We start from the raw sequence: 27661 nt of genomic DNA, 5'->3' as shown, positions 1-27661 counted from the left end.
TATCAAGTGCAGTGACTGTGTATTTTATTGGTGATTGCGACATTCAATATGCACACAGCACAACATTGTCCCGCAAGTGGTCAATTTTATTTGGGCTGTTGCCGCCCCGGACACCAGGAGAGAACCTGCCTTCGCTTTTCAAATAGGGTCACGGGATCTTTAACGAACCTGAACAGGCGGAAAGTGCCTCGTTTTAACATCTCGTCCGAAGGTTGGCCCTCTGACACTGCAGCATTCTCCTGGCACTGCAATAAAGTTGGGACTTGAACCCCTAACCTTCTGACTCAAGAGACAAGAGTGCGACCAACCGCCACAGGCTGGGACCGTCATTGAACGTTGCAAGGACGTCTCAAAGCCGTTTGACATTACCGGCTGGGCACGTGAGCTGGGGGTGGGAGTTGAGGGGGTGAATAGGGGAAAGATAACAGAAAGTGTGGTCGGATATTACCCTCATTTGAGGGGAGGGAGTTACCGAGTTGAAGTGGCTGCAGGATGGGAGTCTTAGAGAGCAAGGCCAGAGTGGCTGATGGTGGAGTGATTAAGATGGGGCACATGTCTGAGTATCCCTGAACACAAGGAGCAGACGGGTTAGTTTGGTTGAAGAAGATCGCAGAGGTCAACTGTGTATAATGCTTTGTGCATTAAGGCTTGTGTTCAGAAATTGTGGCTTCCACACTGTTAATTTTGCAGTGAGGTTTTATTTCTGACAAGCGTCTGACCAGAGCCAACACTTTTACACGGAGGAAGTGGTTGTTTCTGACTGGTGTTTACAAACCGTTCATTGCGTATCATGAATGGCATCATGTGGAGGCCTGTAGTGTATTGTTTAGAGCACTCGCCTCGCAAGCGAGAAGACCTGGGTTCAAATCCCGGGCAGGGCGAAACGTAAGATAAGTTTCCTTACTCCACACGCCTCTGCTTACCTAGCAGTAAGCAGGAACCCTGCTGTTAGTCGATCGGCAGGTCGCTTTTCCAGGTGTCATAATTCCTTCAAAAAATATATATATAATAATAATTTGGTCACTCAATCCCTGACTGTTTCTGGCACACTGCTGTGCGCAATTGGCTGCTGCATTTCAGCGATGTGCATTGTCGGAGGAAATGTCAAACCGAGGAGATGTCGGCCTCTTCAGTGGACATTAAATATCCCATGGCACTATTCGGAAAAAAAGAGGTGTTTCTACCAGTGTCCTGGCCAACAATTCGCCCAGATAAAATTAAATCATAAATTTCATGACTGTTTGTGGGATATTGCGGTGCGCAAATTGTCTGCCGTGTTCACCCACAAACTACAATCGCTAAACGTTACAGTAAAAATCCTGTGAAGCGCTTTGAGATTACTCGAAGACATGATGAGACGCTATATCAAATGCAAGTAATTATCATTACCAGACTTTGGATGACTATCTGATTAAGAGTTCAAGTGTGAAGCAGGGAATTGAGAAGAGGTATTCTTCACAGAAATTCCTTAGCAAACTGAAAGTGACTCGTGCTAAGGTTGTCAACGATCATAAATAATAATAGTAATAATAATCCTTACATTGGATAAAGAGCCTTATCACGCTATGTAGACATTCCACAGTGCTTCACGGTCTTTTACAATGAAGAGTAGTGACTATGTATTTTGTAGACGAATGTGAGAACCAATGTCCCACAAACAGCCATGAAGTGAGTGATCTATTTGTTAGGATGTTGGCCAGGATACTGGGAGAAACTCCCTTCTAGTTTCCAATGGATTCTTTAATGTCCGCTTGAACAGACAGACGGGGCCTTGATTTAATGTCTCGTGTGAAAGACGTCACCTCAAACAATGCAACGCACCCCCCAACTCTGAATTGGAGTATCTGCCTTGTGTGAGATCAAAGTGTCTCGATGTGGGGCTGGATGTGGGGCTTGAAATCGCAACCTTGTGACTTAGAGGCGACTTAGCCAGGCTGACACCTGAGCGTATGTGGAGGGGGAAGCTGAAATTTGTGACCAACAAGAGCAAGACCAATGTTGCAGCCCTGTTTGAACACGTGAACTTTTTTCTCTTGAGTGAGAAGCATTAAAATAAATTGCGTCTGCATATCAAAAACGTCTGAAACCTCGCTCCCAATGAGCGGAACGTGATAGGCCTGTAAATACATGGCTGTGCTTGTTCGGAGCCTCAGCACTTTTGTAAATGATGAGGAAGGAGGCTGACAATCCCGGGCATTTTCTTTGTGCCTTTGTTAGCAGTCAAACACACTACAGTTGAGCGTTGAGGCTCTCCAGACTTGAGCAGAGTCCTGCACTGTATGGAGAACTGCAGGCTGTGATGGGACACCCATCGAAAAGACCATGAATTACAATGCAATTTACATTTATATATAAAGCCTTTCACACTAGGAGGATGTCTCAAAGTGCCAATCACGGTGCTGTACGGGCAACTGAGCTGGGGGTGATTGGCGGGGAGGGAGAGGGGAAAGTTGATCGAAAGCAAAGTCAAAAAAGGTACATTGGGAGAAGGTAGGAAGTGCCTTTAATTCAGCGGCTCTAAATACAAACCCATTGGAATCCTGTATCCCACAGAACTGTGTGGCATCCTGTAGTTTATTGGTTTGAGTACTCATCTCGCAAGCGAGAGACCTGGGTTTGATACCCTGGCAATTATGTTATTCATCGATTGGCGGATGGATCGCTTTTCCAGGGGTAAAAATCTCTTAGAAAGTAATAATAATGATTTGGTCAATCAATCCACGACTGTTTGTGGGACTCTGCTGTGTGCAATTCGCTGCCGCGTTTCACTTGATAGTATATTCTGTGAAGGCTTTGAGACATCTCAAAAGACATGAAAAGCGCAATATCAAATGTAAGGATTATTATTAGTAGAACTGAGGGAAACAGGGTGGGAAGAATTGTTTTAAGTGGAACTGGGTTGTGTTTTTAATCTACAGAAAGTACTTGAGTGAGTGAGCGAGCGAGTTATGGGACGCTGTGTGGTCGTTGAACCATGAGGCCTTTCTTCCTATAAGGCGTTTGAATGTACGAAGGGCTGTAAAGTGTGAAATGCTGCTTCGGACTGTTTTGCCTGCTCTAATGTAAAGGTGCAATTTCACCTGCTGTTCACACACACACACACACACTCCAGCGTGTGTAATTGTGGCCACCTGGGTGGCTTGTACTTTCCTTCGGGTAAGAATACAAAAGTAGGTCGTGGGGTCGGAACTGGTTGTAAATTCATAACATCTCCAGAGACTTCACTCAGCCTTGACCTTGTTTGGAGATGCAATAATAAAAGAGAAAGAAAGGCATTTCACAGCCAAATTGCAGCTGTTAGTTGGACATTTGCTCTGCACATATTAGCTCTCGTGTTCGCCCACATGCAGTTTTTCTCTCTTTTCTCTGTCACACCCACATATACAAGAACATAAGAAATGCTAGATGAAAAAAGACCAAGGTCCATCCAGTTCACCCTCCATCTTCCTGGCTGTCGCATACATAAACACCTTCAGCTTTTCCGCCCTCATCCTCTGGAACTCCACCCCCGAATCCCTCCACCTCACCTCTTTCAAGGCCCATCTCAAGACCTTCCTCTTTGACCGTGTCTCCTTGACCACACTCCCAGCCCCACTCCCTCTACCCTCCAGCCCCCTTGATTCCAGCCCCTCGGCTCGGGTGCAAACCCTTAACTGTCCAGTGCCTTGAGACATCCTTCCAACGTGAAAGGCACTGTATCAATGTAATTTGTTGTTTTTATTGTACATAAACTCTCTCTTTCGCGCTCTCTCTCTCTCTATGCCTTCAGAAAACTTCTAAAATATACATTATACTTATCTATTTATCTTCCACCATGCATTTGGTCAGTACCTTTAAAACTCTCGTACACCTGCTTTGTGACCGCTGCTATAATTGTCAAGTGTTTTCAGTTGTTTGTTTACACAAATGCGCTGTATAAAGGCAAGCCGAGTTGACAAAAAAAATCACTGCAAATTGATTGATGTGTTTGGTCAGGGTAGGTGGGTACGAGGAACGAGCTGGTGCTGAATGATGACAGAATATGGAGACCTATTTGCGGTTTGTAGTGATAGATGGTGCTTGTCAGCCTGGCTCAGTCGGCAGTACTCTCACCCCCGAGTCCAGAAACTGTGGGTTCAAGCCCCCAAGTCGGAACTTCTTGCTCATGAACTGGGCTGATATTCCAGTGCAGCGCTGGGGGAGCACTACATCGTCAGAAGTGCTGTGGCATGGATGAAATGTCAGTTTGAGGTCTGTCAGCCCATTCAAGTGGACGTTAAATGGAACCACTTGGAAAGAGAAGGGAGTTTCTCCCAATCAGTGAAGTCCAATCGGCTCGCAAGCGAGAGAACTGGGTTTGATTGCCGGACAGGGCGAAACGTTGGCCACGTTTCCTTACTCCACACACCTCTGTTTACCTAACAGTAAGTAGGAACCTAGTTGTTGATTGGCGGATCGCTTTTCCTAGGATAATAATTCCTTGTAAAAAATAATAATAAATAAATACATTGGTCACTCAATCCATGAGTGTTTGTGGGACACTGCTGTGCGCAATTGGCTGCCGCGTTTTGTCAACAAAATATACAGTCAATTCACTTCACAGTATATTCCGTGAAGCGCTTTGAGACGTCTCGAAAACGTGATATGGCGCTATATCAAATACAGGGATTATTATTAATATAATTCGTCATTCACTTCATGGCTGTTTATGGGACACCTCTGTGTGCAATTTGGCAGCTCCGTTCGCCTACAAAAAACACAAGTCGCTACACTCTTACAGTAAAGGTTGTTAGTCGATTGGCAGATCGCTTTCCTGGGGATAATAATCCCTTCAAAAAGAATAATTTAGTCACTCAGATATGTGGTCAAATACCCTTGTTTAAAAATGTGTTAAATGTGTCCCGCGGTTTATCAGCTATTTATTACTCTCCTCTCCTCCCGCGCCCCCCAAGCCTCAACAGCCGCAACCCCAACAAAACTGACTGTAAATGCGCACACAGATTTGCTGATGCTCAGATGAGGGACTTCAATTAGCACTCACTCACACAGTGGATAAAGGGTCGGTCATTACCTCAGGGGTGGGGGGTCGGGGGAGAGAGGGAGTTAGCATAAATGAAGCTAATCAATGATTAACCTCAAATTGATCGATGCTGCAAAAAGCCTACATTTTTATTAATTGGGCTGAGGTCTTGGTTTACGACCACGGTTCAAAGCAAAGCAACATCATCCAGCTTGAGGCTGTGACAGACTCGCACACAACGGCACGCCAGCGATCACTTTGCTGGGCGCTATTCCAAGGACCAAGTGCATACGGGTGTCAGCCTGTCTCAGCTGGCAGCCCTCTCGCCTCTCAGAAGGCTGTGGGTTCAAGCCCCACATCGGGACTTTGAATCCACAGTCCAGACAACCGACATGTGGAGATCTCTCTGTATCTGGAATGGAACGCACTCTGAACAGGTACAGACAGGACCACGGTTTAACGTCTCATCCAAAGGACGGCACCTTCATAAATCCAGTGCCCTCTCCCCCCCGCCGCCGCCCCCAAAGAGTCGAGATTGCTACCAACTGAGCCAGGCTGACACTTCTACTGTACAGTCAGTGGTATGTACGGGAACATGGCAGCCAGACTGCACACACAAAGCAATGTCCCACAAATAGCCATGAAGTGAACAATTTCATTTTGGGGGATTGGACAGTAGGAGAAACCCCCTACTCTTTTCTGTGCCGGACTATTTGTTTCGGAATCCTGTAAGCAAGCTTTTTGCTGGGTGACGGCAAAAAACAATTATAATTAATGGCGTCTTTTTTTTGGCGGAGTGAGTGGTGGGGGTGTGGAGGAGAGGGGGTGGGTACAACATGGAAAGGAAGAGCTGTTTGTGTGTGTGTGTGTGTGTGTGTGTGTTTGGAGACTCATAATGGTTTTGTTTTGTACAGATGGTTTCAGCAATTGAAACCAGAAGGTTCTTGTGTGGATTTGAGAACAATGGACATGGCATTAGTGCAGTGAGTGGATGATCCGCGTGAGGACAAAGCCAGTCATCATCATCAATTCTGGTCTCATGCAAAGGACTCGCTCCACACTGCACCCACCACCCTTACACACACACACACACTCTCACTCACAGACACGCACACGCTCTCACGCACACGCACTCCCACTCACACACACGAACCACGCGCACACTCTCTTTCACACACACACACACACACACACGGAGCATTCGTTAGACCAGCTGTCTCGATCACATCTGGCGCTGTTCCACACACGCACATTCAAATCAGGGCCGTTGGGTAGAGCAACATTTTAAATCTCTCAGCGTTCATCACCAGACTTGGGACATCTTTCTGACGTGAAGGGCACTGTATAAGTGTAATTTGTTGTTGCCGTTGAATCCACAGCCTTCTGAAGCATTCACCCGAACAGGCAGAGCCTTGGTTTAATATCTAGTTGGAAGGATGGCACTCCCGACAATGCATTGCTCTTCTCTTCTCTCCCCCACCGTGCGCTACAATGCATGAGAGTTGTACGCGTGTTGTGCACACTCAGTACACTCCTAGCACCGAAGTATTAACGTTAGGAATATTTCACTCTACTTGTCATTGGTGATAGTTAATTATATTTATTAAATTCTCTATTATACAGCATTTGCTAAGGTGGCTTCTTTGTTGTCAATGGTTCAAATGCTCTGGGACGCTATGGTGAGTAAGGGGTGCAATATAACTAAGTTGTTGTCAGTAGATTTTTTGTGGCCGCCTGTGTACATGGTGAGATCCGTGAGGCTTTTCTGACTTCAGTGTCTTGACTGCATTCGTTCTGCAGAACTTTCAAGCGTTAAGTGCCATAGGTTGAACCGCTGCAATATCCCTGTGGGTCCAGTGGGTGATGATGATAAAAGACTTTGTTTGCAATTTCCTTTGCTGTCACTGAGGTGGCTTTGTGTGTGTGAGACTGACTGTGTTTGTGTGTGTGTGTGTGTGCGCCTTGGGACGTCCTCCCGACGTGAAAGGCGCTTTATAAATGCGATCTTGTTGTTGTTGTTGTGTGTAACTGACTGTGTTTGTGTGTGAGACTGACTGATTGTGTTTGTGTGTGTGTGACTGACTGACTATGTGTGAGATTGACTGTCAGCAGAACCTGTGGTGGGGTGGGGTGGGGGGGATTGTCACCGTTTAACCCAGTGTAAACTGTCAGCAGATCTTCTGCACAAAGTGACCCATGAAGCAATGAGGACAGTGGCAAATAGTGTATATTGTGTACATCTTACCTCTCATGAGCCGTGGCCCGGTCCCGTCCCTTCCCCTCCCTCCAATTCTTTATTAATTCAAGCGAATCAGGTTGACATCTGACTGACTGATGTGTGTGTGTGTGTGTGTGTGAGTGACATTCACCTGTCAACCTGACAATAGGTAGCCCCACAATTTATTTTGAGCTCACAGTCTCAGACAATTCTCCCAAGCAGTGCCGGTGGTGGTGTGGTGGGGGGGGGGGGATGCTGTGTGGTCAGAGGAACTGTCCTTATTCTTTTTTTATGTATTAAATGAAAAGCTGAATGGTTGCGGTGGGGTTGGAGGGGGTGGGGGTGGTGAGAGAGAGCGAGTTGAAAACATGAATGGGACCATTGAATTGGAGGTAATTCCTGCTTTGCTTGTTTTTGCTGATTCTGTTTTACAAGCAGCTGCATTGGCATTTTTTTTAACTCGCGCTCCGTCTCTCAATCTCTCTGTCTCTCTCGTGCACACATGCGCGCACCTACACACATTTTTAACAAAACTAGAGCCGATTAGCCGATTACATCTTAATGAGGTTTTGCTCCAGTGGCCGCCGCAGAACAGTCAATTTAATTGTCCGGGTTTTAGCCACTTCCTGTGGTACATAGAATCAGGCCGTGTGATGAGAACTTGTAATAAGTGAGGCAACGCACTGTGTAATTGCTGCTGCAACTTCAAAGTTGTTGTCTCTCTCAGATCAGAGGACAATCTGCAGATTGCTTGCAGTTTAGTCTCTTATGGTTGTGCACCACAGCAGGAATTTGGGGGCACTTTCCAGTCCTCCAGTGATTCTAATCTGTAACTATTATTAACAATAGTACTAAACACCCGTACATTTGATATCATTCATGCCTTTTACATCGGGAGGATATCTCGAAACGCTTCACGGGATTCACTGTAAAGTTTAGTGACTGTATTTCCAACTGTCATTGGCTGCTGTGTTTCACCCGCAAAATATAGTCAATTCACTTTACAGTACGTTCTGTGAAGCGCTTTGAGACGTCTCGTAGACATGATAAGGTGCTATATCAAATGCAAGGATTATTCAGCGCCTTGGACCGTTTGCTCAACGTGAAAGGGGCCAAATGTAATTTGTTGCTGTTTGAAGGGATGCAGCAGCCAATTTCTGCACAACAATGTCCCACAAACAGCCACCAGCAAAGCGAGTGACCAGTTTTATCTGGGGGATTGTTGGCGAGGACACTGGGAGAGAGAAATTCCCTTCTCTCTTTGAATAGTGCCTAGCACATTGCTGCCTTCTCCCACTGTATTGGAGCATCAGCCTAGACTGTACGAGTTCAAAACCCCTAATCCAACCGACTTGAACCTATAGCATCCTAACCAAGGCGAGTCCGCTACCGATTGAGTCAGGCTGATGCTACTCCACAGAACGTGGGTGTGATACGAAAGAAGCCGTGGCTTGGAATTGAACCAGCTGAAACTGCCCAATTTATTATTTGCATTTGGTGTAGTGCCTTATCACATCATGGAGATTTTAATGTAAAATAATGTGACTGCGTATTGCTATGGGTGAGGCATAAGGCAATTTACATCTGCTAGCACTGTTTACCAGTGCTAGGCACATTGAAATTTCTACCATCAGTGACTTTGCTGTTTTTTGAGCTCCTTCGGTTTTCATGATCCTCACAAGCTCTCCTTCATTGCATTCTTTGTTGGCGTTTTTCCTCCCCCCTTCACTGGTTTCTCCATCAGCACATGAGCGAGGCTGCGCACCTGCTCCTCGGATACAATGGGAATTCCTCAAGTGGTCTTTTCAGCGTTAAATGGTTTGCTGCAGGAGTCAGTTGAGTGATGGATGGAATCCAGGACAGCAGCTGGAGAGAAGACAGGCCTGCAGGAAAACAGTAAAGTCAAGAGACTGACTGGTGCGCGGTGTCGGGGAGGATGTGGCGTGGGGTTTGGGGTGGGGGGGGGGAATTATTTGATACGCATGAGCCTTGAAGCTCAAGTCCTGCTCAGAATGGGATCTGAAGCTGCCCGTTAGCAAAGTTCCCTCGTGTAGGCGAGTATGTAAAACTCAGTCTGACCGGTTTGGATACTCTTAAGCACAACGACAATAGGTTTCCGTATGTCAGACATTCGTCTCACCCATCCACCAAAAAAAAACACATTGTTGTGTTCTGGACTGTAAATCCTGATGGAGTATAAAGATTTATGGCCCTGACGTGAGAACATTCCACACGCTACGAAAGCGAGGCGAAATTCTGCCCCCCCAACCCTACTATGAATAATGGAATTTGTATTCTAACCCAAGTGTCTGTGCAGCAAGGATTATTATTAAATCCGCTTTACACCCGAAGATTGAATCAGATTCGCATGTGAACTGTGAGCTTTATTTATATGGAATTCACAAGGACACTTCGGGCTTTAGTCAGGGAAGAGGGGAGGAAGAGTAAGGAGTTGGTCAATACTTTAAGACACTGTGGATAGTGCAGATTTTCTGCGGACTGTAAATTTACACTCTTGAATATGTTACAAAACAGTGGCGTCTGTCTGGTCATCTCTGTAAATTGGATCAGCATTGTATTTGCCCCCGATGTGGCCGATAGGGGAAGTTCGTTGGAATATCACTATGTCGAAGTCTCAGCTTGAAATGTGTCAGCCTCCAGTTTATTATAATAATAGTGATCCTTACATTCAGTGGAGCGCCTTTCACGGCAGACGACGTCTCAAAAGAACTTTACAGGATTTACCGGACTGTGTGTCTTGTACCCAAACGTGGAAGCCAATTTGTGCCCAGCAACAAACAGCCGTGAAGTGATGACCAATTTAATTCTGGTGATTGATTGTTGACCAGTGCATTGGAGAAACTCCCTTTTTTTTTGACCAGTGGCTCAAGATCTATACCTGAACAGGCAGTTTAATTGTTTCATCGGAAGTACGGCATCTTCAATAAGGTAGCCCATCTCCTCCCCCACCACCCCACCAGCAATGCAAGGAGTGTCAGCCTAGACGATTACAAGTTCAATGTTGGCTTGGCTTAAACCCACAACCTCCGGCTCAGGCAAGAGTGCTGCCAACCTAGCCAGGCTGACGCACAGTTTAGCTTTTGCACAGTGAGCCTGCAGAGATACAATTGGAAAGCAGCATTCGCTTTGCTACATGTTCATTATTATTTTAATGCCTGCATTGTTCAGATGACGATTTGCTTAGGTCAGCAGTAGGTTATTGGGCGCTCTTAACAAATGCATAAAATAAAGTTTAGAGGAGGAACGGTAGCATTGTCTCATTTGATCTAATTTGGGCATAAAACATCACTCTGGAGACTCAGATTGGTTCTACTTGAGTTAACTGGTTAACCGGTAACCTTAAAATTCCTGTCACAATTTTCACTGACGTCAAATGAGCTGACAGAGAAAGGGCTGAGTGCTCTGTTGTGTTGATGGTGGTTGCTGTGCTTTTGCCCTCTAACAGTGTAATTAATGGTGCATTCTTCTCAAACAAAGCTTGCTTTTTTGCTGTCCTATATTTTTTCGCGTCTGAAGATTATTACAGGCACCACGTAGTAAACGGTCTACCTGTTTATCCTCCTGGGCGGAATGGGGGGGGTGGCGGGGGAGAAGTAAGTAGCGTCTTCTTGGAATTGAGCTGGATCCAAGTCCTTGGTCACGGAATTTCAGAATCTAGCCACCATTCCATGGTGGTCTCGGTAGTCTACGATAACAACAACAACAACAAAATTACACTTGTAAAGCGCCTTTCACATCAGGAGGATGTCCCATGGCGCTGAACAGTCGGGGATCAGGACCCGAGCATGGGGGGCGGGGGGGAGGTTGGTGCAGGGTTGGACGGTTGAAGGCATGGTCAAAAAGGAGGGTCTTGAGTCGTGCCTTGAAGGAGGCAAGAGAGGGAGCAAAGTGAAGGGATTATTGGATGGAGTTCCAAAGGGTGGATGCAGAGAAGCTGAAAGCTCGAACGCCAATGGTAGGATGGGTCGGGCTGGAGACATGGAACAAGCCGGATCCTGTTGAGCGGAGGGAGCGGACAGGTTCACGGTGGGTTAGCACGTCAGAGATGTAGGAGGCGGCAAGACTTCTCTGAAACTGAGGACGAGGATGTTGCACTCTATCCTCTGAGGGATGGGGAGCTAGTGGAGCCGGGCGAGGGTGGGGGTGATGGGGTCCCAGAGCCTGGTGCAGGTGAGGACACACGCTGCAGAGTTCTAGATGATCTGCAGTTTGTGGAGGGAAGAGTTGGGGAGGCGACAAGGAGGAAGATTCCGTAGTCAAGGCTTGAGGGCGCCGAATGCGTGTACGAGTGTTTTGGCAGCCTGAAGGGTGAGGCAGTGGCAGAGTCGGGCAATGTTGCAGAGGTGGGGGAATGTAGAGCGGCTCATGGCACGGATATGGTGGAGAAAGGACAGTTTAAGGGTCTAACCCCAGGTTCCTGACTGGCTTGGTGAGGTGGAGGGTGCAACCAAGGATGTAGTTTAGTTCCTGAGCCAGGTGGGTCCATGGTATTCCAGGGCACTGCTGATGACAGCACAGCCAGCCTGGCTCGATGGGCAGGACTTGGAAGCGCAGACAGGTCACTGAGGGCAGGGAGTCATCCCACTCCACTCAGCTCCTGTTAACCTTGCAAGCCAGAGCCCGAATGGATAGGATGGTCCTAGCTGGACAAGCAACAGGAAGGTTGCCAGACATTGTTTTCTAAGGTAAACTATCATAGTTTTACAGTTAGATTTCAGTTGTACCCCAACGCACACCAAGCCTTGGCTGTTGCCAACCTGCGTCTAATACTCTGGAATTAGCTAAGCAGGATGCTTCCCTCTGGGAGAAGTGTGCACATTCCATTCAAAACATGGGAATTTCCATGTATTGGTGGGGTATATGGAATTCAGTTTGGTTTGGAATATCTTAAGCACAGTGATTGGTTTCTGCTCGTGTTAGAAACCTGACTGAACAAAAACAGATGTAGGTACCTTTCACGCCGGGCAGGCATTTCAAAGCGCTTCACAGGCTTTACTATAAAGTGGAGAAACTGCCCGTCTTGAGGGTGAATGTAGAACCTGACTCAAACGAGACTGCTACCAGTTGCCAGGCTGACACGCAGTTTAACTTTGCATAGTGAGCCTGCGGAGACGCAAAATAAAAGCAGCATTCACTTTGCCACTTGTTCATCTTAATGCCTACATTGTTCAGATGACAGGTCACATTGAGATGTGCTTTTGCTTCTCCCAATGCGCTGTTATTGGAGCTATTTGCCTCCCTATTGGGGCCGCATCCCGAAACACAAATTGTAATTGGATTTTTAATTCATTCGCTGTGAGGGGAAGATGCTGGCTGATGTCTCTTGCAGAAGGTCCAAAGCTGAATTAAAACCTTAAAAGGCCTCTAAGAGAAGAGACTGTCTCCCTCCCGCCTAGCTAACAATTTTTGCCCCTAGCCCTCATTTGGTCATTCACTCCATGGCTGTTCATGGCATATATTTGCATACAAAGTGGCTGCCGCTTGTTTGCCTACAAACACCCAATCACTTCACATTCAGTCAAATCCTCTGAAGTGCTTTCAGACGTCCTTGCAACGTGAAAGGAGTGCCATAAAATGTCAGGATTAATATTATTAATAAGGACCCATCCCTTTTCACATCCTTTATGGCTTCTTTTTACTTTTGGAAAAGATCCATACTATACTGATCTATAATGAGCATACTCAGATAAAGGTTGAGTGTGGGTTTAGTCTGACTGGGCCAGAGATGGTCTTACTGCAGACAACAACTTGAATTTATATAGCGCCTATCACATAGGGTACCACCCCCAGAGTGCTTGAGACGCGCTGACAGTGCAGTTTTACAGATGAATCGTGGTGGGTTCTGTTTTTCTGTGTCAGAAAGCATTCGAGTGTCTGACGTGCAGAAACCGTTCACGGTGCTTAAGAGTATCCAAACCAGACTGAGTTCCACACATATACACCACCTGCACATGGAAATTTCCCTGTGTCTGGATTGGAAAGCTCTTCTCCCCTGGAGGGATGCACCCTGTTTATCTAATCCTGGAGAGTACTGGGGTACAGAAAAGCCAAGGCTCAGGGGAATCCCAGAAAGTGCGTTGGAGTAACTGCTGGGACTCATCCAGCTACAACCGCATAGCTTGCCATTGAGAGTACTGTTTGTCCATTGCTTGTCCAACTAGTACCCCCTACCTGTTAGGGCTTTGGCTTGCAGGGTTAGCAGGAGCTGAGTGGGAAGAATCTCTGCTCCCACTGTCTGGTTTGCCCTTCAAGTCCTGCTGCTGAGCCGGCTGACTGTGCTGTCATCAGCAGTGCCCTGGACCTGCCTGGCTCAGGATCTGGACTGTCCGAGACCGTCACAGAGGGCTGGCCAACACGTGCAACACCTTATTAGCCCCCTTATTGAGCCGAAGCTTTTATGCAACAATTTCTACACGAGCAATTTCGTTCCAGTTGCGGGGTTTTTGTGCAGACCCTTCACAACCCAATCTGGCCACGTGTTCCAATTGTCTCGGAGCAGCTCAGGCCGGTTCAGGTTCCGTGTTCACTTTTAGTGCGACTTTGCAAACTCGGCTTTCCAGTAAGCTCCTGGGTCTTGATGTTCTCTTAACTTTAATGCTTGGCTCCTAATCCTTTACAGTTTTTAATAACTGGTTGGGCAATCACATCCACAAATCGTGCGTAATCTGTGCAGTGCCCGAAGGACAGCCGCAAAACTATAGGCTGCCTTATGTGAGTCAGCCCATTAGTGCCTTTATCAGATGGCTAGTTAACGCGGGCTGAGTTTTCTTATCTCCTGAGCCACATACAGTATCCGAAACCAATTACACTGACACAACAGAAACTGTTTGTAGTTGTCTTCTAAGATTATACAGCTCGCTTTTCATATTGAACTATCCCTTTTTTTCTATCTCTATCCTATGATATCATGAATTTTTTTATTAAAAAAAATCTTTAACAAAACACATCTATCATATGAAATGCTAAAAATTCACCAGGCATCTATCACTGTATATAAGCGGGCGGTGCGACGGTAATGATAATCATTGCATTTGATTATAATGCCTTCCACGTCGAGAGGAAGTCGAGAAGCGATTTGCAGGACACACTGTAAAGTGGGGTGGCTGTGTGTTTTTTTTTTTTGCCGAGTCACGGCATATTCTGTGAAGCGCTTTGAGACGCCTCAATGATGAGATAAGGCGCTATGTCAAATGCAAGGATTATTATTAAAGGTGCCTGGGCTGATTTCATAACCAGGAACTTGTATTTTGAAGTCTATTGTTTCTAACAGTGTTGGCGTGAAAGGTTGCATTGCCAGCCACCTGTTTCCGCCTGTGCAGATGGTGTCAATAAGTGCCGTGCTATTTCGTTTTTTCAGTGGGATTTAACGACTGCTCCGGAGGTGCGACCGTACAGTATGAAACGAACGACCCGAATATCGGGGTACACCCTGACGGCTCGGTATATGCGGCGCAAAGCGTCCACGTGTCGGGGAAGCAGGCGAAGTTTGTGATCACCGCACGACGACCACAGACTCGGGAACAATGGCAAGCTGCCGTGAAGCTAACTGTGAGGCAGGAGCGAGACGCCCAGCATCCTGTTCAGAAGGTAATAGCAACGCACTGACAATGATATCGATAGTCTTGATGTATAATTCTGATATACAATAATTCTCGCACATGATGGTAGTGCCTTATCACATCGTTGAGCTGTCTCTTTTCGACAGCGCCATTGGTCAACTTCCTCCCCCTCCCCCTGGCCCGGTCCCGGGATCCGTTACTGTAAAGCGCTCTGAGACGCAAAGTGCTTCACAGGACACACTGTAAACATGGTGAAACGCGGCAGCCCATTTTCACACACAATGTTCCACAAGCAGCTATAAAGTGAATGAACGATTTTATCGGGGGGTGGATTATCATCCAGGACACTGTGAGAAACTAACTTCTATCGAGCGCTACGGGATGTTTTAACGTCCATCTAAACAGGCAGACGGGACCAGACCTCGGTTTGTGAATGACCCCAGAGTGCGTGTTGGATTGGGTCGGGTCAGTGTCAAAACTGAGGTTGACTCTGTCCAAAATCCAGCCTGTCACAGCATTAAGAGTTCAGAATTGGCTTGAAGATGATGAACCTATTTCACTGTTGCTTTTGTTATTGCCGAGAGTCCCAGTGTGTACGCTAGTATATCACCCAGCTGCTCTGCATAAAGTCAAATAAATTATAGCACAGCAGTTCCCTAAAGCTGTAGCAACAGTAGGTTACTTCCACAAAGCTGGAAGCGCATAATATTTAAATTCCTCAATTGTGTGTTGGAGCCTCTCGGCTGGACTATTCTAACGCCCTCCTCGCCGGTCTCCCATCCACGACCATCCATAGAATCCAGATCATTCAACACTCTGCCGCCCGCATTCTCACCCACCCCAAACTCCGCTCCCCGATTACCCCAGTCCTTGGCTGCCTGTCCCAGAGAGGATCAACTTCAAGATCCTCACCCTTGTATTCAAATCCCTCCACTCCTCTGCACCCCCCCTACCTCTCTGACCTCCTTTCTCCTCAAAACAGTACCATTGCCTTTGTTCCTCCGGGTCTGGCCTCCTCCTCGTCCCCCAAGACTTCCGCTCCACCCTTGGCGGCCGTGCCTTCAGCCACTATGCCCCGAGGCTCTGGAATTCCCTTCCTCACTCCCTTCGCCTCGCTCCCTCTCTTCCTATTTTCAGGTCTCTGCTGAAAACCTTTCTCTTCGACCGCGCCTTTGGTCACTTTCCTCCCCCTCCCCCTGGCTCGGCGCCGGGATCCGTTACTGTAAAGCGCTCTGAGATGCCGTCTGGCGTGGAGGGCGCTATATAAATCCAAGTTGTTGTTGTTGGAGCCGAGTTGCCACTGTTTTTTTTAATATAGATGGATTCCAGTTTTAGAGTGTTTCAGTTATACTGACCCTGTCCTATTTAGTGGCACTTTTGCTGATTATGCTCCCTCCATAATCAGTAAATGTTATGTTATGTTTCTGGAAGGGAACCATAAAATTATTGCTTATGTGGCCCGCGGAAGTTTCTCAAATAGGGCATCCGGCCCTCAGCAGCCAAAAGGTTGGACCACCCTGGTCTAGGCTGACGTTTCACTCTACCGCAAGAAATTCTGTGGAGCGTGTACTTCAAAAAACGATCACGGCAGCTAGTTTGCATCAAGGTGTTTGTCAGCCTGGCTCAATCGGTAGCACTTGAGCCAGAAGGTCGTGGGTTCAAGCCCCACGTCGGGAATTTGACCTTATGTAGTCTAGGCTGACGCTCCAATAATGTGCCGTCGTTACTGATGAGAAGTTAAACTGAGGTCCCGTCTGCCTGTTCAGGTGGATGTTGAATATCCTATAGCCCTGCTTGAAAAGAGGTGGATCAAGACCCCACAACGGGACTTTGAGAGAGTTTCACCTTAGCAATAATCCCCCAAATTAAAAAAAATTGGTCATTCACCTCATGGATGTTTGTGGGACATTGCTGTGCGCAAATTGACTGCTGCCTTGCCTACAAGATTCACAGTCGCTACACTTCACAAACGGTGAGGTTCTCCCAAAGTGAAAGGGGCCTGCATCGAACTATAACTTTATTTATTTTATAGTTGCTGGGAAGTGGGCAGCGCAAAAAAAAAGCTGCCATCCTTCTCAGTTTATTTTTATAACTTTAAAAGAATTTTAAAGTTCAGCATAGAGTAATTATATTTTATATTGTGTGTGTGTGTGTGTGGACTCGCTGCAGTCAGCTAATTGTATCAGTGTATTGTTTGATCCTTATCCTTGGAATCGTTTTCTAATTACCAGCGACAACCCATCATATCTAACCCACTGCATTGTTTCATTGACTGTGATGTATTCTTTTCAGTCTTATTAGGTTTTCTGTTCTGCCATTCTCTCCGTCCCCTGACAGGCAACTGTTTAATTGCTGTTGAACGTTAAAATTAGCTTGCGATTGCTGAACGGTAATAACCACCCCCCCCCCAATATGCGCTGCTTGGCTGCAAACTGCAATGCACTGGCGAGATTGGTTGCAAATGCTTTCTCTCAAGCCTTATCGTGTGTTGAGAAGTCTCAAAGCGCTTCGCAGAATATATTTAAAATTGGATTGACTGTGTATTTTGTGGACGAAACACAGCAGCCAATTGGTTGCACCAACCGAAATACAGAGCATCAGTTACCCTCACTGCTTCCTGGCTCCTGTACAATGTAATTACAAGTCTGCGCTGCCAGGTTTAATAAGCCCATAAATGTCGGGATTCATTCCTTTTTTGTAAGCCATTCGTATTTATCATTAACTTATTTTGTAATTGAAAAAAGCCCACATCCTGTCCACCCCCTGAATTATGTACTCGTTTGCCAGATTATTTTTTTGAAGGGAGATTATCAATTATAGTGGAGCGAGCCCAGGAGTTCTCTTGGGTGGTTTGTGTGTGTGGTTTGTCTGTGTGCGTGTGGGAGTGTATGGGTGGGGTGTGAGTACGGGTGTGTGGGTGGGTGTATGTGTTGGGGGGGTGCGGGGGTTGTGTGTGTGGTGGGGATGGGAGGGGTGGACATTCACTTACGAAACAAAATGAACGCAGCCTTGCAAGAGGCACTTTGAGGTATTCTGAAGAGCGATACACATAAATGGAACTGGACGTATCAGTGTACAGTAATTACCAGCCGTACAACTGGTGGGATCACAATGCAGAAGCACTGACTGCCAATCAGACCCCCATTACTATCCGGATAGGGATTTTATGGCCCCACCTTTCTTCTTTCTCCTCAGCTCCCCTGCCCCCCCCATTCTGAGTCTGGAATCTAGAGCTCCCTCTGTCTCGCCTCCACCCTCCCCGCTTTAAAGCTCACCTCAAACCTTACCTCTTGGACTATGATTTTGCCCATCTTTCCCACACCTCCTCCTCCCACCACTCACTGCCTTGTAATGCAGTTCTACCGAATTAAACACAGCAATGGGTTTGGAATGTGCAATTCCCTGCCACAAACATTTAGTGAAATCGCTTTTCAAAGGGGAATTAGACGGACGATAAGGAGCGCCTCATGGGAATTGCAGTGCCTTTGAATTTGTATTTGTGCATTTGGATGCTTCAAGGAGGAGGAACATTGAACATAGGCCATTCAGCCCCTCAAGCTTATTGTCTTCAATTACCCACCTTTGCCCCATAGCCCTTGATACCCTGTCCTAACAAATATCTATCCACCTCAGTCTTGAACATTTGAATGGATCCAGCAACCACAGCCTTTTGGGGCAGAGAGTTCCAGATTTCCACTACCCTAAAAAAAAAGCTTCCTGATTTCACTCCTAAATGGCCTAGCTCTAATTTTAAGATGATGCCACCTTGTTCTGGATTCCCCCACTAGAGACAATCATTTCTCTGTAGCTACCCTATCGAATCCCTTTATCATTTTAAACACCTCAATCAGATCAGGCCATGAAAGGGGTTTCTGGAGAGCGACATTAAATTAGGCTTGGCCCAAGTGGAGGAAAAAGGCCTTGATGAGGGCTTGAAAAAAAGGGCTTGACTTGATGAGCCAAGTGGGCAGTTTCTGTATTAAACAATTATTCCATCTGGCCACCGATGAGCATTGGGTGTACGTTTGGTTGTGAAAGAAAACCAATGTTGTTGACTGTATTTTTTATCATCTCCCATTTTTTTTTCCTGCAGAGCTGGAAGAGTAGCGATGGTGGTGGAGCTTTGTTTCAGCAAGTGCCCGACATTGTGTTTCCAATGGCCCCGCCTGAGTCGCAGAATCAGCTCAAGAGGCAGAAGAGAGACTGGGTCATCCCTCCAATTAACGTGCCCGAAAATTTCAGAGGTCCCTTCCCGCAGGAGTTAGTCAGGGTAAGGAATTTCACGAGAGCTAGGGTGGTAGTAAGAGTGATTGGGTGGGTGGGGAGTTGAGGGGAGTGGTGTGAAATGAGTGGAAGAGTGTGAGAAACAACAACAAATTACATTTGTAAAGCGCATTTCATGCTGAGTGGTGGAGCGGATAGGCTGATATGGGGTTAGCGGGTCACAGAGATAGGAAGGAGCAAGGCCTTGAAGGCGAGGACGAGGATATTGAACTCTGTCCTCTGGGGGATGAGGAGCCAGGGGAGCCGGGTGATGTATATTATATAAGCTGTTGTATACTTGTGTGCCAATCGGGCTTTACCTGCGTAAAAATATTATACGTAGGTTTACTTTACACTGATTTCCGTGTGGCTTCTGAAGAGAATTCGGCTGCCTTTTGTTCAGTGAGATCGACACTTGCGTAAAGGTTCACACGCCTTAGGTGGCGTTGGCGGAATATTTAAACCGAGTGTATGTTCATGAATTTGGGCAGCAAAATTTGCCTAGCGCATGGGGATTGGTGAACGGGCTATAATCTTGTGATAACTGAATGGCAGTAACTTGATTGTTTGTTGACATTCTTTTCAAAAACTGCGGAAAGAGTTTGTGTCATCAAAGCAGTTAGAGTGGCGGGGGGGGTCTGACAAATAGAAAATAACTAATGTATTTGTAGTCTTCAATGCTTAATTTGGCTCCTCATAAAATTGGCAAAGACCAATCTGAGGTTGGATTTAATGACCTGTGTTAGAACTTCAAAACTCACCATCAGATTCATGGATGTAACGTGAGGATCAGCATTATGACATTGCACAATACAACATAGATTGTATTTATACAATGCCTTTTGCATTGAGAGGGCACTTGACGCTACTGGCTGAGCACACGAGCTTGGGGTTAAGAGCTGAAAGGGAATGAGGAGGGGAGGGGAAAGGTAACCGAAAGCTCAATCAAAGAGGTAGGTCTGGAGAATAGGGTGAGGTGCTACAAAGCATTGTGCTTCAGGACAATAGTAGAAATAGCACAACGAACACCAGTGTTTTCCTTTCTTCTTCTATCTCTGTCGATTTTTTTTCTCTCTCGCTCCCCCGACGATATATAAATCAATGTCTTCTTCCTGTATCACTAGATCCGATCAGATCGCGATAAAAACCGCTCGTTACGCTACAGTGTTACTGGACCAGGAGCCGACCAGCCACCAACTGGGATTTTTAACATCAGTCCCGTCTCCGGCCAGCTGGCCGTCCTTAAACCTTTGGATCGGGAAGAAATTGCTTCTTATCATGTAAGTGGATGTTTTCCTCTCAACAACTCCCATTTCTTTCTTTAAAAAAATGATTAAATGATCCTTGCATATGATTTGACTCCTTTCACGTCAAGAGGACGTCTCAGAAAGCTTCGCAGGATAAACTCAATTGGAGTTACTCTCTGTCTTTGGGTGAAATGTACATACCAATATCTATTTTGCTCACAAGCAAAAATCCCCGGGTTTACATTGAAAATATCCTCAGTAAAACGCGCCTAAGTCTGATCTGTATAAATCACCTTAAGTTGTACATTTGTCCAAGTCCCGTTGTAGAGTTTATATTCTGTGCATGTTTGGCATAACTCGTACTTTGCATAAATCATATTAAATGTATGGTCCGAACTGTTACGACTTATGTGACGTTTACTGTAATTGGCTTATTGATATGCAAAAGCTTTATTGCAAAGTTTTTAGAAGTTCTGAAGCTAAAAAAATTGAAGAGGCAGGAACTGCAGTGTGAGCCCCCGCACTTAATAAAGATTAAAATCTGTGGGACGTGCTTCCATGGCTTGTTCATGAATTTCTTGCAGTTAGGGTAGTCTTTAATGGGCTAGAAAGTTTATGCAGCTGATATTTATCGTAATTTAGCACAGCGACCTATCGTGGTCTCAAAGAGCTTCACGGGATTTTACTGCGGAGTGCAGTGACCGTGCGTTCTGTAGGTCAAACGTGGCAGCAAACAATTTGCGCACAGCGAGGTCCCAAAACAGCCGTGAAGTGAATGACCAAAGGTTAATGATAACACTTACATTTGATACAGCACCTTTCATGTCGGGAGGATGGCCCAAAGTGCTTCACTGGATTGACTGTAACGTGATGTGACTGTGTGTTTTGCGGATGAAAATATCGCTCTTGGTGACTGCACTTGGTTTTAAAGGCTGTGCTAATCATATAGTTTTTGTCTGGCAGCTGAGGGCCCATGCTGTGGACCTGAATGGAAATCAAGTGGAGAATCCCATCGACATCGTCATAAACGTCATCGATATGAATGATAACCGGCCTGAGTTTTTGCATCCAATTTGGAATGGGTCTGTTCCTGAAGGGTCGAAGCCAGGTAAAACGGCAACTCATTTAAGAGTTCCCAATTGTGTCCGTAAACAGTGATTGATTGTGCACTTGATGATTCAGATTATAAAGTCCTGTGATGTATTGGTTAGAGCACTCGCCTCGCAAGCGAGAGGACCCGGGTTCGATTCCCGAGCAGGGTGAAATGTTGGGCAAATTTCCTTACTCCACACGCCTTCTACCTAGGTAAAAACCTGGTTGTTAGTCGATTGGCGAATTGCTTTTCCAGGGGTTAGTAAGCCCATACATTTTTTTAAAAAAATAATAATTTGGTCACTCAACCCACGACTGTTTGTGAGACACTGCTGTGCGCAACTGGCTGTCGCGTTTCACCCACAAATTATACAGTCAATTCACTTTACAGTATATTCTGTGAAGCGCTTTGAGACGTCTCTAAGACGTGATAATGCAAAGATTATTATTATTTATTATTCATAAGTTGCTGGCACACTCCCCCTTCGTTCAAAGGGGATTCTCTCCCTAGGCAAAACATTACATTGCATTATTAGCGCATTCGCAAATGGAGTCCCATGAAACCTTCTGCTTTTGTTTTAGGAAATCCAGTTTGTAGCCTCCACAGTGAGACAGACCTAATCTTAAGTGCTAGCTTGTCTCCTTTCTGCTTGGCTTGACATCACTGTAAATTTGACTTTATGCTACAATTAGTTGCTGTGTTCTCCTGAGCAATGTGACTTCCACATTCTACTTTTTTGCCCCGGGTTTCCTGGTCTTTAAGTCTTGGCATCAGATCAACTGTTTGTGCCAGAAATTGGTCCTTTAGTGGAATCATCAAGGTTTATAGCACAAAAGGAGGCTGCACCAGCTCTGGAAACAAGGTGTTCATTCAATTGCGCTGCCCTGCCCTATCCCCATACCCATAGCCTCTATCCTTCATATACCTGTCTACTTCTCTGTTGAAACTGACAGTGGACTCTGCCTCTATCACCTTACTTAGCAGGGCATTCTACACAGCAATTTGCTTTTATATACAGCAACAACAACAAGATTACATTTGTATAGCGCCTTTCACGTCAGGTCCCAAGGCGCTGGACCATGTGCAGCGTTTCAGACCCAAGCTGGGGTCGGGGGGGAGAAGGGAGGGGAGGGTGTGTGTGTGCATATATATATAGCGTTCTTCACTCAGGGCAGCGTTCGGAGCGCTTAACAGAGGCGAAGTCAGAGGGAGGGAGGAAAGCCTTCAGTCGTGATGTAAAAGAGGGGAACAACAACAACAACAACAAAATTACATTTATAGAACGCCTTTCACGTCGGGAGGACGTCCCAAAGCGCTGAACAGACAGGTGTCGGGGCCCAAGCATGGGGGAAGGGTGGCGTAGGGGTGAGGGAAGGCAGAGAAGTGGGAGGGAAACCAAAGGCACGGTCGAAGAGAAGGGCTATGAAGCAGGCAAGGGGGGAAGCGAGGCGAAGGGACCGTGGGATTGAGTTCCAGAGAGTGGGAACAGAATGGTTGAAAGCTTATCCGCCGAAGGTGGGATGGGTAGGTCAGGTAGGGAACGTGAAGCAGGTCGCTGTTTGCTGAACGAAGGAAAAGGCTGGTTCTGTTTTACAGTAGAATTGTATTGTATTCCTCTGATGCAGGACGGAAACTCCTCTCTGCTTGTGTGACACAAGTGCTGTCCAGAGCATCCTGTGTTATTTCTCTTCTCAAGTGTGTGGCTCTCAGATGCCATAACACTTCAGTGATATATAGCGCAGTCCTTCACGAGTCTATTTTTTGAGACGGGAGGATGGGGGCAGAGTGAATTTTTGCGGTCTTCAACAAGTGAGGCTGGCCTGTGCTGGAGCTCAGAACATTATCCCACCTTTGCTATTATTATTATTTTTATTATTAGTTGATGATATTCCAAGTCTGGTTCCAACGCAGAACAGAAGTAAGCTAAATCTACCCTCGCCACGCCTCTTCACTTGAAATTCAGAAGTGTCCTCACAGTGCAACTCAATAACAAATTTCTCCACTCTCTATTCCCGCTATCAAGCCTTTCGTATTCTGAACAAATCAGGCTACGTGGAGTGAGGCAGCACAGAAACAGACCAGTTGGATCAACTTGTCCTTGATTGTATTGATACTCTAGACAATCCCCCGCTCCCCACTCCAATTCCCCCTTCCTTTATCCCTGGTAGCTGTGCGAGTTGCCACCGTGCCCCTAGTCTTGTTCCTCTCCTCCCCCACCCCACCAAACTCCTATTCTCTCAGCAGAAGATAGTTCGAGAGCAATTCAAATGGGCTTTGCAGAGGATTGGATGGACCTGAATAGCTGATGAGAGTATTTTCTTTGTAGGGAAGTGCTATTTTGCCTCTAATGGAACTCATTTGAATCTCACAAAAGTGTTGCACAGATCGTCTTGAAGAGTTAATGGGCCATGCAATGCAGCGAGTGTATCGAGGCGAGAGAGTGTTTATAAACTATTTACACACTTGCCGGAGATTGACCTTTCCTCTCCCTTCCTACCCAGGAACCTATGTCATGACTGTAACTTCTGTTGACGCTGATGATCCTCATTCGTCCAACGGCATATTGCGATACAAGATCCTCTCCCAGACACCAAGCAGCCCGTCCTCAAACATGTTCACCATCAATAATGAGACCGGAGCTATCGTCACAGTGGCAGCCGGGCTAGACAGAGAGGTATTGTATCTGTTGATATCTATTGAACATAAATTCCTTCAAAATAAATGAAAAGAATTTGGTCACTTCAATGTATGACTGTTTGTGGGACACCGCTGTGCGCAATTGGCTGCCGTGTCTCACCCACAAAATATACATTTTACAGTATATTCTGTGAAGCGCTTTGAGATGTCTCAAAGACATGAAAAGGCGCTATATGAAATGCAAGGATTATTATTAAAAAAAGGGCTGCAGAATATTAAATGAAGCCATTGAGGTGCGTTGCAGAAATACAGTAACATTTATACTTATAAGGCAGCACCTTTCAAGTCAGGAGGACGTCCCAAAGCGCTGGACAATTCTGGCTCGGCACCAGAGTTGGGAGGATAACCGGAAGTGCGGTCAACATAGGAATATAGGAAATGCTGGATGAAAAAAGACCCAAGGCCCATTCAGTTTGCCTTCCACTATTCTGCTGGTCGGGTGCATGTGTCATATCCTGAGCTACTCATAATGTATCCCAAAAAGAGGTACCTTTTGAGTCATGCAGTAAAAGAAGGATCTAAACATGTACATATGATAAATTTATATATCATATATATAAATTTAAGCATTGTTAGCGATCAGGGATGTTTGAAAGAAAATAAGCCTTGAAAATGATTGACTTCTTATGTTGCTTTTTAAGAAAAAAAGGATACCGTTAGCTCTCGTTAACCCTGCAAGCCAAAGCTCTTAACGGGTAGAGTTGTCTAGCTAGACGAGCATCGGGAAAGCTTGATAGACCGTGCTCTGAATGGCAAGCTGTGTGGTTTTAGCTGGTTAGACTCCCAGCAGTTACCCCAATGCACATTCTGTGGTCCCCAAGCCTTGGCTCTTGCTAACCTGTGCCTAATACGTTACCGAATTAGGTAAGCAGGATGCATCCCTCCAGGGAGAGAGAGTGCATTCCATTCCAACAATCTATCTCTTGAATTACCATGTGTAGGTGGGGTGTAATGTTTGGACATAATTTTTGTTTTGTTTGGATACACTTATGTATGCTGATGGATTCCTGCATGTGTAAGACACCCAGCTGACCCCCCCCCCCCCACCCAAAAAAAATGATACGCCAACTGGGAAGAGATGCATAAACCGTGAAGCGTGTAGACAGTTAATTCTCTTGACAGCAATTGGGGCACAGGTGGTAATTGGGGAGTATGGAAAATCCTGGCAAAATTGCATTTCGACGTGTAATTTTGGCTGGTCAGACCTTTTTAATTGTCCCAATAGGGATATCTGTGTCATCATTGCAAAAACAAACCTTCCAGCCAAAGAGGGAGGGATCAGTTTATAGGTAACGGTTAATGCTTGGCAACAGGACGATGTTCTTTGATAACGGTACCCAAGGGATCCCGTGCTTGTGAGAGGACTGGCTTTCTCTGCCGACAGAATCTGCGGTGTCATTGATCTGCCCATTACCTAGCAACCTGCACCTTAATGGTCTCTCTGGAGTGGAATCACAGCTGTTAGACGTAAACCCTTCTCTTCTTCCCCCCCCCATTCCCTCAAGGCTTCAGGTCAAATCGATAGCAGCCTCCTGTGCTACCGATACTAACTGTGCCTACTCATTGATTTCACTGGCCGCACTGTGTGTGTTATACAGAATAAGCAGACAAAGGATGAAACTTTACTCTGCTCTAAATGGAGAAAAGCTATTAACGCTGGTTTGGAGAGGGCGGTAAACAGTGAAGGGAGTGTTTGGATCCTTTGTATTTGTCATGCATTCCATTTAGGGAAAGTAGTCTCAAATTTCTATTTGTTCAGCCCTTTGATGTGCGTTTTGATTCCCGTGCGCAGTACGTTTTCTTATAGAAGAGGAATTACTGGCGACAATGTGGACATTTTGCGAGACTGCTGTCGCTGCGCGGGTGTAAAGTGCGATCGGGTCTTGAGAACATCTCGGAATTTTATCCCTGCTTCCTTCCGCTTGATGCCCCATGGCAATTCTTCCTTCAGTAATCTGCGTTTTAATTGAGTTGCCTTGTAATGAAACCTGGCATTAGGTGATAGTTTAACACAGGGTATTTATTTACTGGTAAGTCTGAGGTTGGAGGAGGGGTGGGGGGTGTGATTGTTTGGAATATGAAAATTTTCGATGTGTGATGGTGTGGTTCACACTCCTTTTTTTTCTCTCCCTTCCCCGTACAAACACGAGCATGCACACAAATACACACAATAGACCCACTTCCATTTTGAAATGCTCCTGGGATCTGAGTTGACAGCAAACACTTCAGAAGCTCGCATCAAAAACTTAAAATCTCTAGAACAATTGAATCCCTACTCTTGACAGCGTAATTCCTTACAGAACCATAGAAATTTACAGCTGAGAAGAAGACCAATTCAGCCCATCGTGTCTGCATTGGCTCTTTTAAAAAGCAATCGTTTCAAGTCCCCTTAACCTGTCCCTTTCCCCATATCCTGTAATTTATTTCTTTTTAGCCAACTTTCCAGATCCCCTTTGAAAGCTCGTATAGATATTGCCTCAACCATCGCTCCTAGCAGAGCATTCCATATCCTTATTGCATTCCATATCCTAAATGACAGCATACGCTTCATAAACTGCAGCACTGAAACTTAAATTTTTCCATGAATTGAATTAATTGTAGGGAGCCTGAGCTTTGAGTCCTTAATTGGGATGCCTTTGTGATGGATATGAGCTCCAAGACATGACAATCTCTAGCGGTGGATTATACAGCACTATACAAATGTACATTTATATAGGACGTTACAAAGCATTGGGGTGAGAGCCATGAGAGCGTAGAGTGGGGAAAGGATGGACGACCAGCGCAGTTACATTTAATTATGTGTTCTTTTTTGTCTTCCCTCCCTCTCCTGTTTACATAATAGAAAGTTCCACGGTACACTTTAATAATACAAGCTACCGACATGGAGGGAAGCCCAACATACGGCTTGTCTAACACTGCGACTGCTGTCATTACGGTAATAGATGTCAACGACAACCCACCAGAGTTTACCTCTGTAACAGTAAGTATTGTGTTGATATTGTTTTGGGAGTATTTGAGGCTTTTTTTTAAATTAAAAAAGGCTTTAGTTTTATCCCACTCAGCTTCTGTTAACCCTGCAAGCCAAAGCCCTAACGAGCAGGGTAACTAGCTGGATAAGCAGTGGGAAAGTTTGGCAGACACGGATATCTTTCCACTGCCACCGCCCCAAACTGCAGCGGGGAAGGTAAGAGCTTCCACACCGGTGCCACTTTGCTCTTTATCGTTTCATGCCGAGAGTTATATTTAGGTGTGTGCAAAAGATGTTGTCCTGCATATATTGGGATCCAACAGTGTGATCCCACAATCTCTGTGATAAGTGACATTTCACATTGGCTGGCAGCATTCTGCACCACGCAGTTGTCAACCAGATGGTTCAGTAAAGATTACACGTCAGCCATCAGTTGCAGCATTGAGCTCCTCTTCCCGTCTCTCCCTCCTCAGCCCCCCCCCCCCACCACCAATGGTTCTGCGCGTAAAGCAACTGCCTAGAGAGAAACCAAGTGTTGTAGGTCAGGTGAGCAAGGTCTAGGTCTCAAATCAAATCCCTGGTCCGCTGTGAGTTCG

At 46.0% G+C, this 27661-nt stretch overlaps 1 protein-coding gene across 2 annotated transcripts in view; it reads left to right on the top strand.

Annotated features, from left to right (window-relative positions):
- Positions 1 to 27661, top strand: part of LOC103179705 (cadherin 2, type 1, N-cadherin (neuronal)) — an 88531-nt gene that overhangs the window by 45893 nt on the left and 14977 nt on the right. For both annotated transcript variants that reach the window (XM_042331857.1, XM_007895088.2), the window contains 6 exons: positions 14596 to 14825; positions 18891 to 19067; positions 20185 to 20340; positions 21271 to 21415; positions 23902 to 24074; positions 26940 to 27077. In XM_042331857.1, the coding sequence (XP_042187791.1) occupies positions 14596 to 14825; positions 18891 to 19067; positions 20185 to 20340; positions 21271 to 21415; positions 23902 to 24074; positions 26940 to 27077 (1019 nt within the window). The remainder of the gene's footprint in view (positions 1 to 14595; positions 14826 to 18890; positions 19068 to 20184; positions 20341 to 21270; positions 21416 to 23901; positions 24075 to 26939; positions 27078 to 27661) is intronic.

This window comes from Callorhinchus milii, unplaced genomic scaffold (genome assembly GCF_018977255.1).
Source record: "Callorhinchus milii isolate IMCB2004 unplaced genomic scaffold, IMCB_Cmil_1.0 Scaffold2, whole genome shotgun sequence".
Taxonomy (NCBI): Eukaryota; Metazoa; Chordata; class Chondrichthyes; order Chimaeriformes; family Callorhinchidae; genus Callorhinchus; species Callorhinchus milii.
This window is presented reverse-complemented; position numbering and strand designations above follow the sequence as displayed.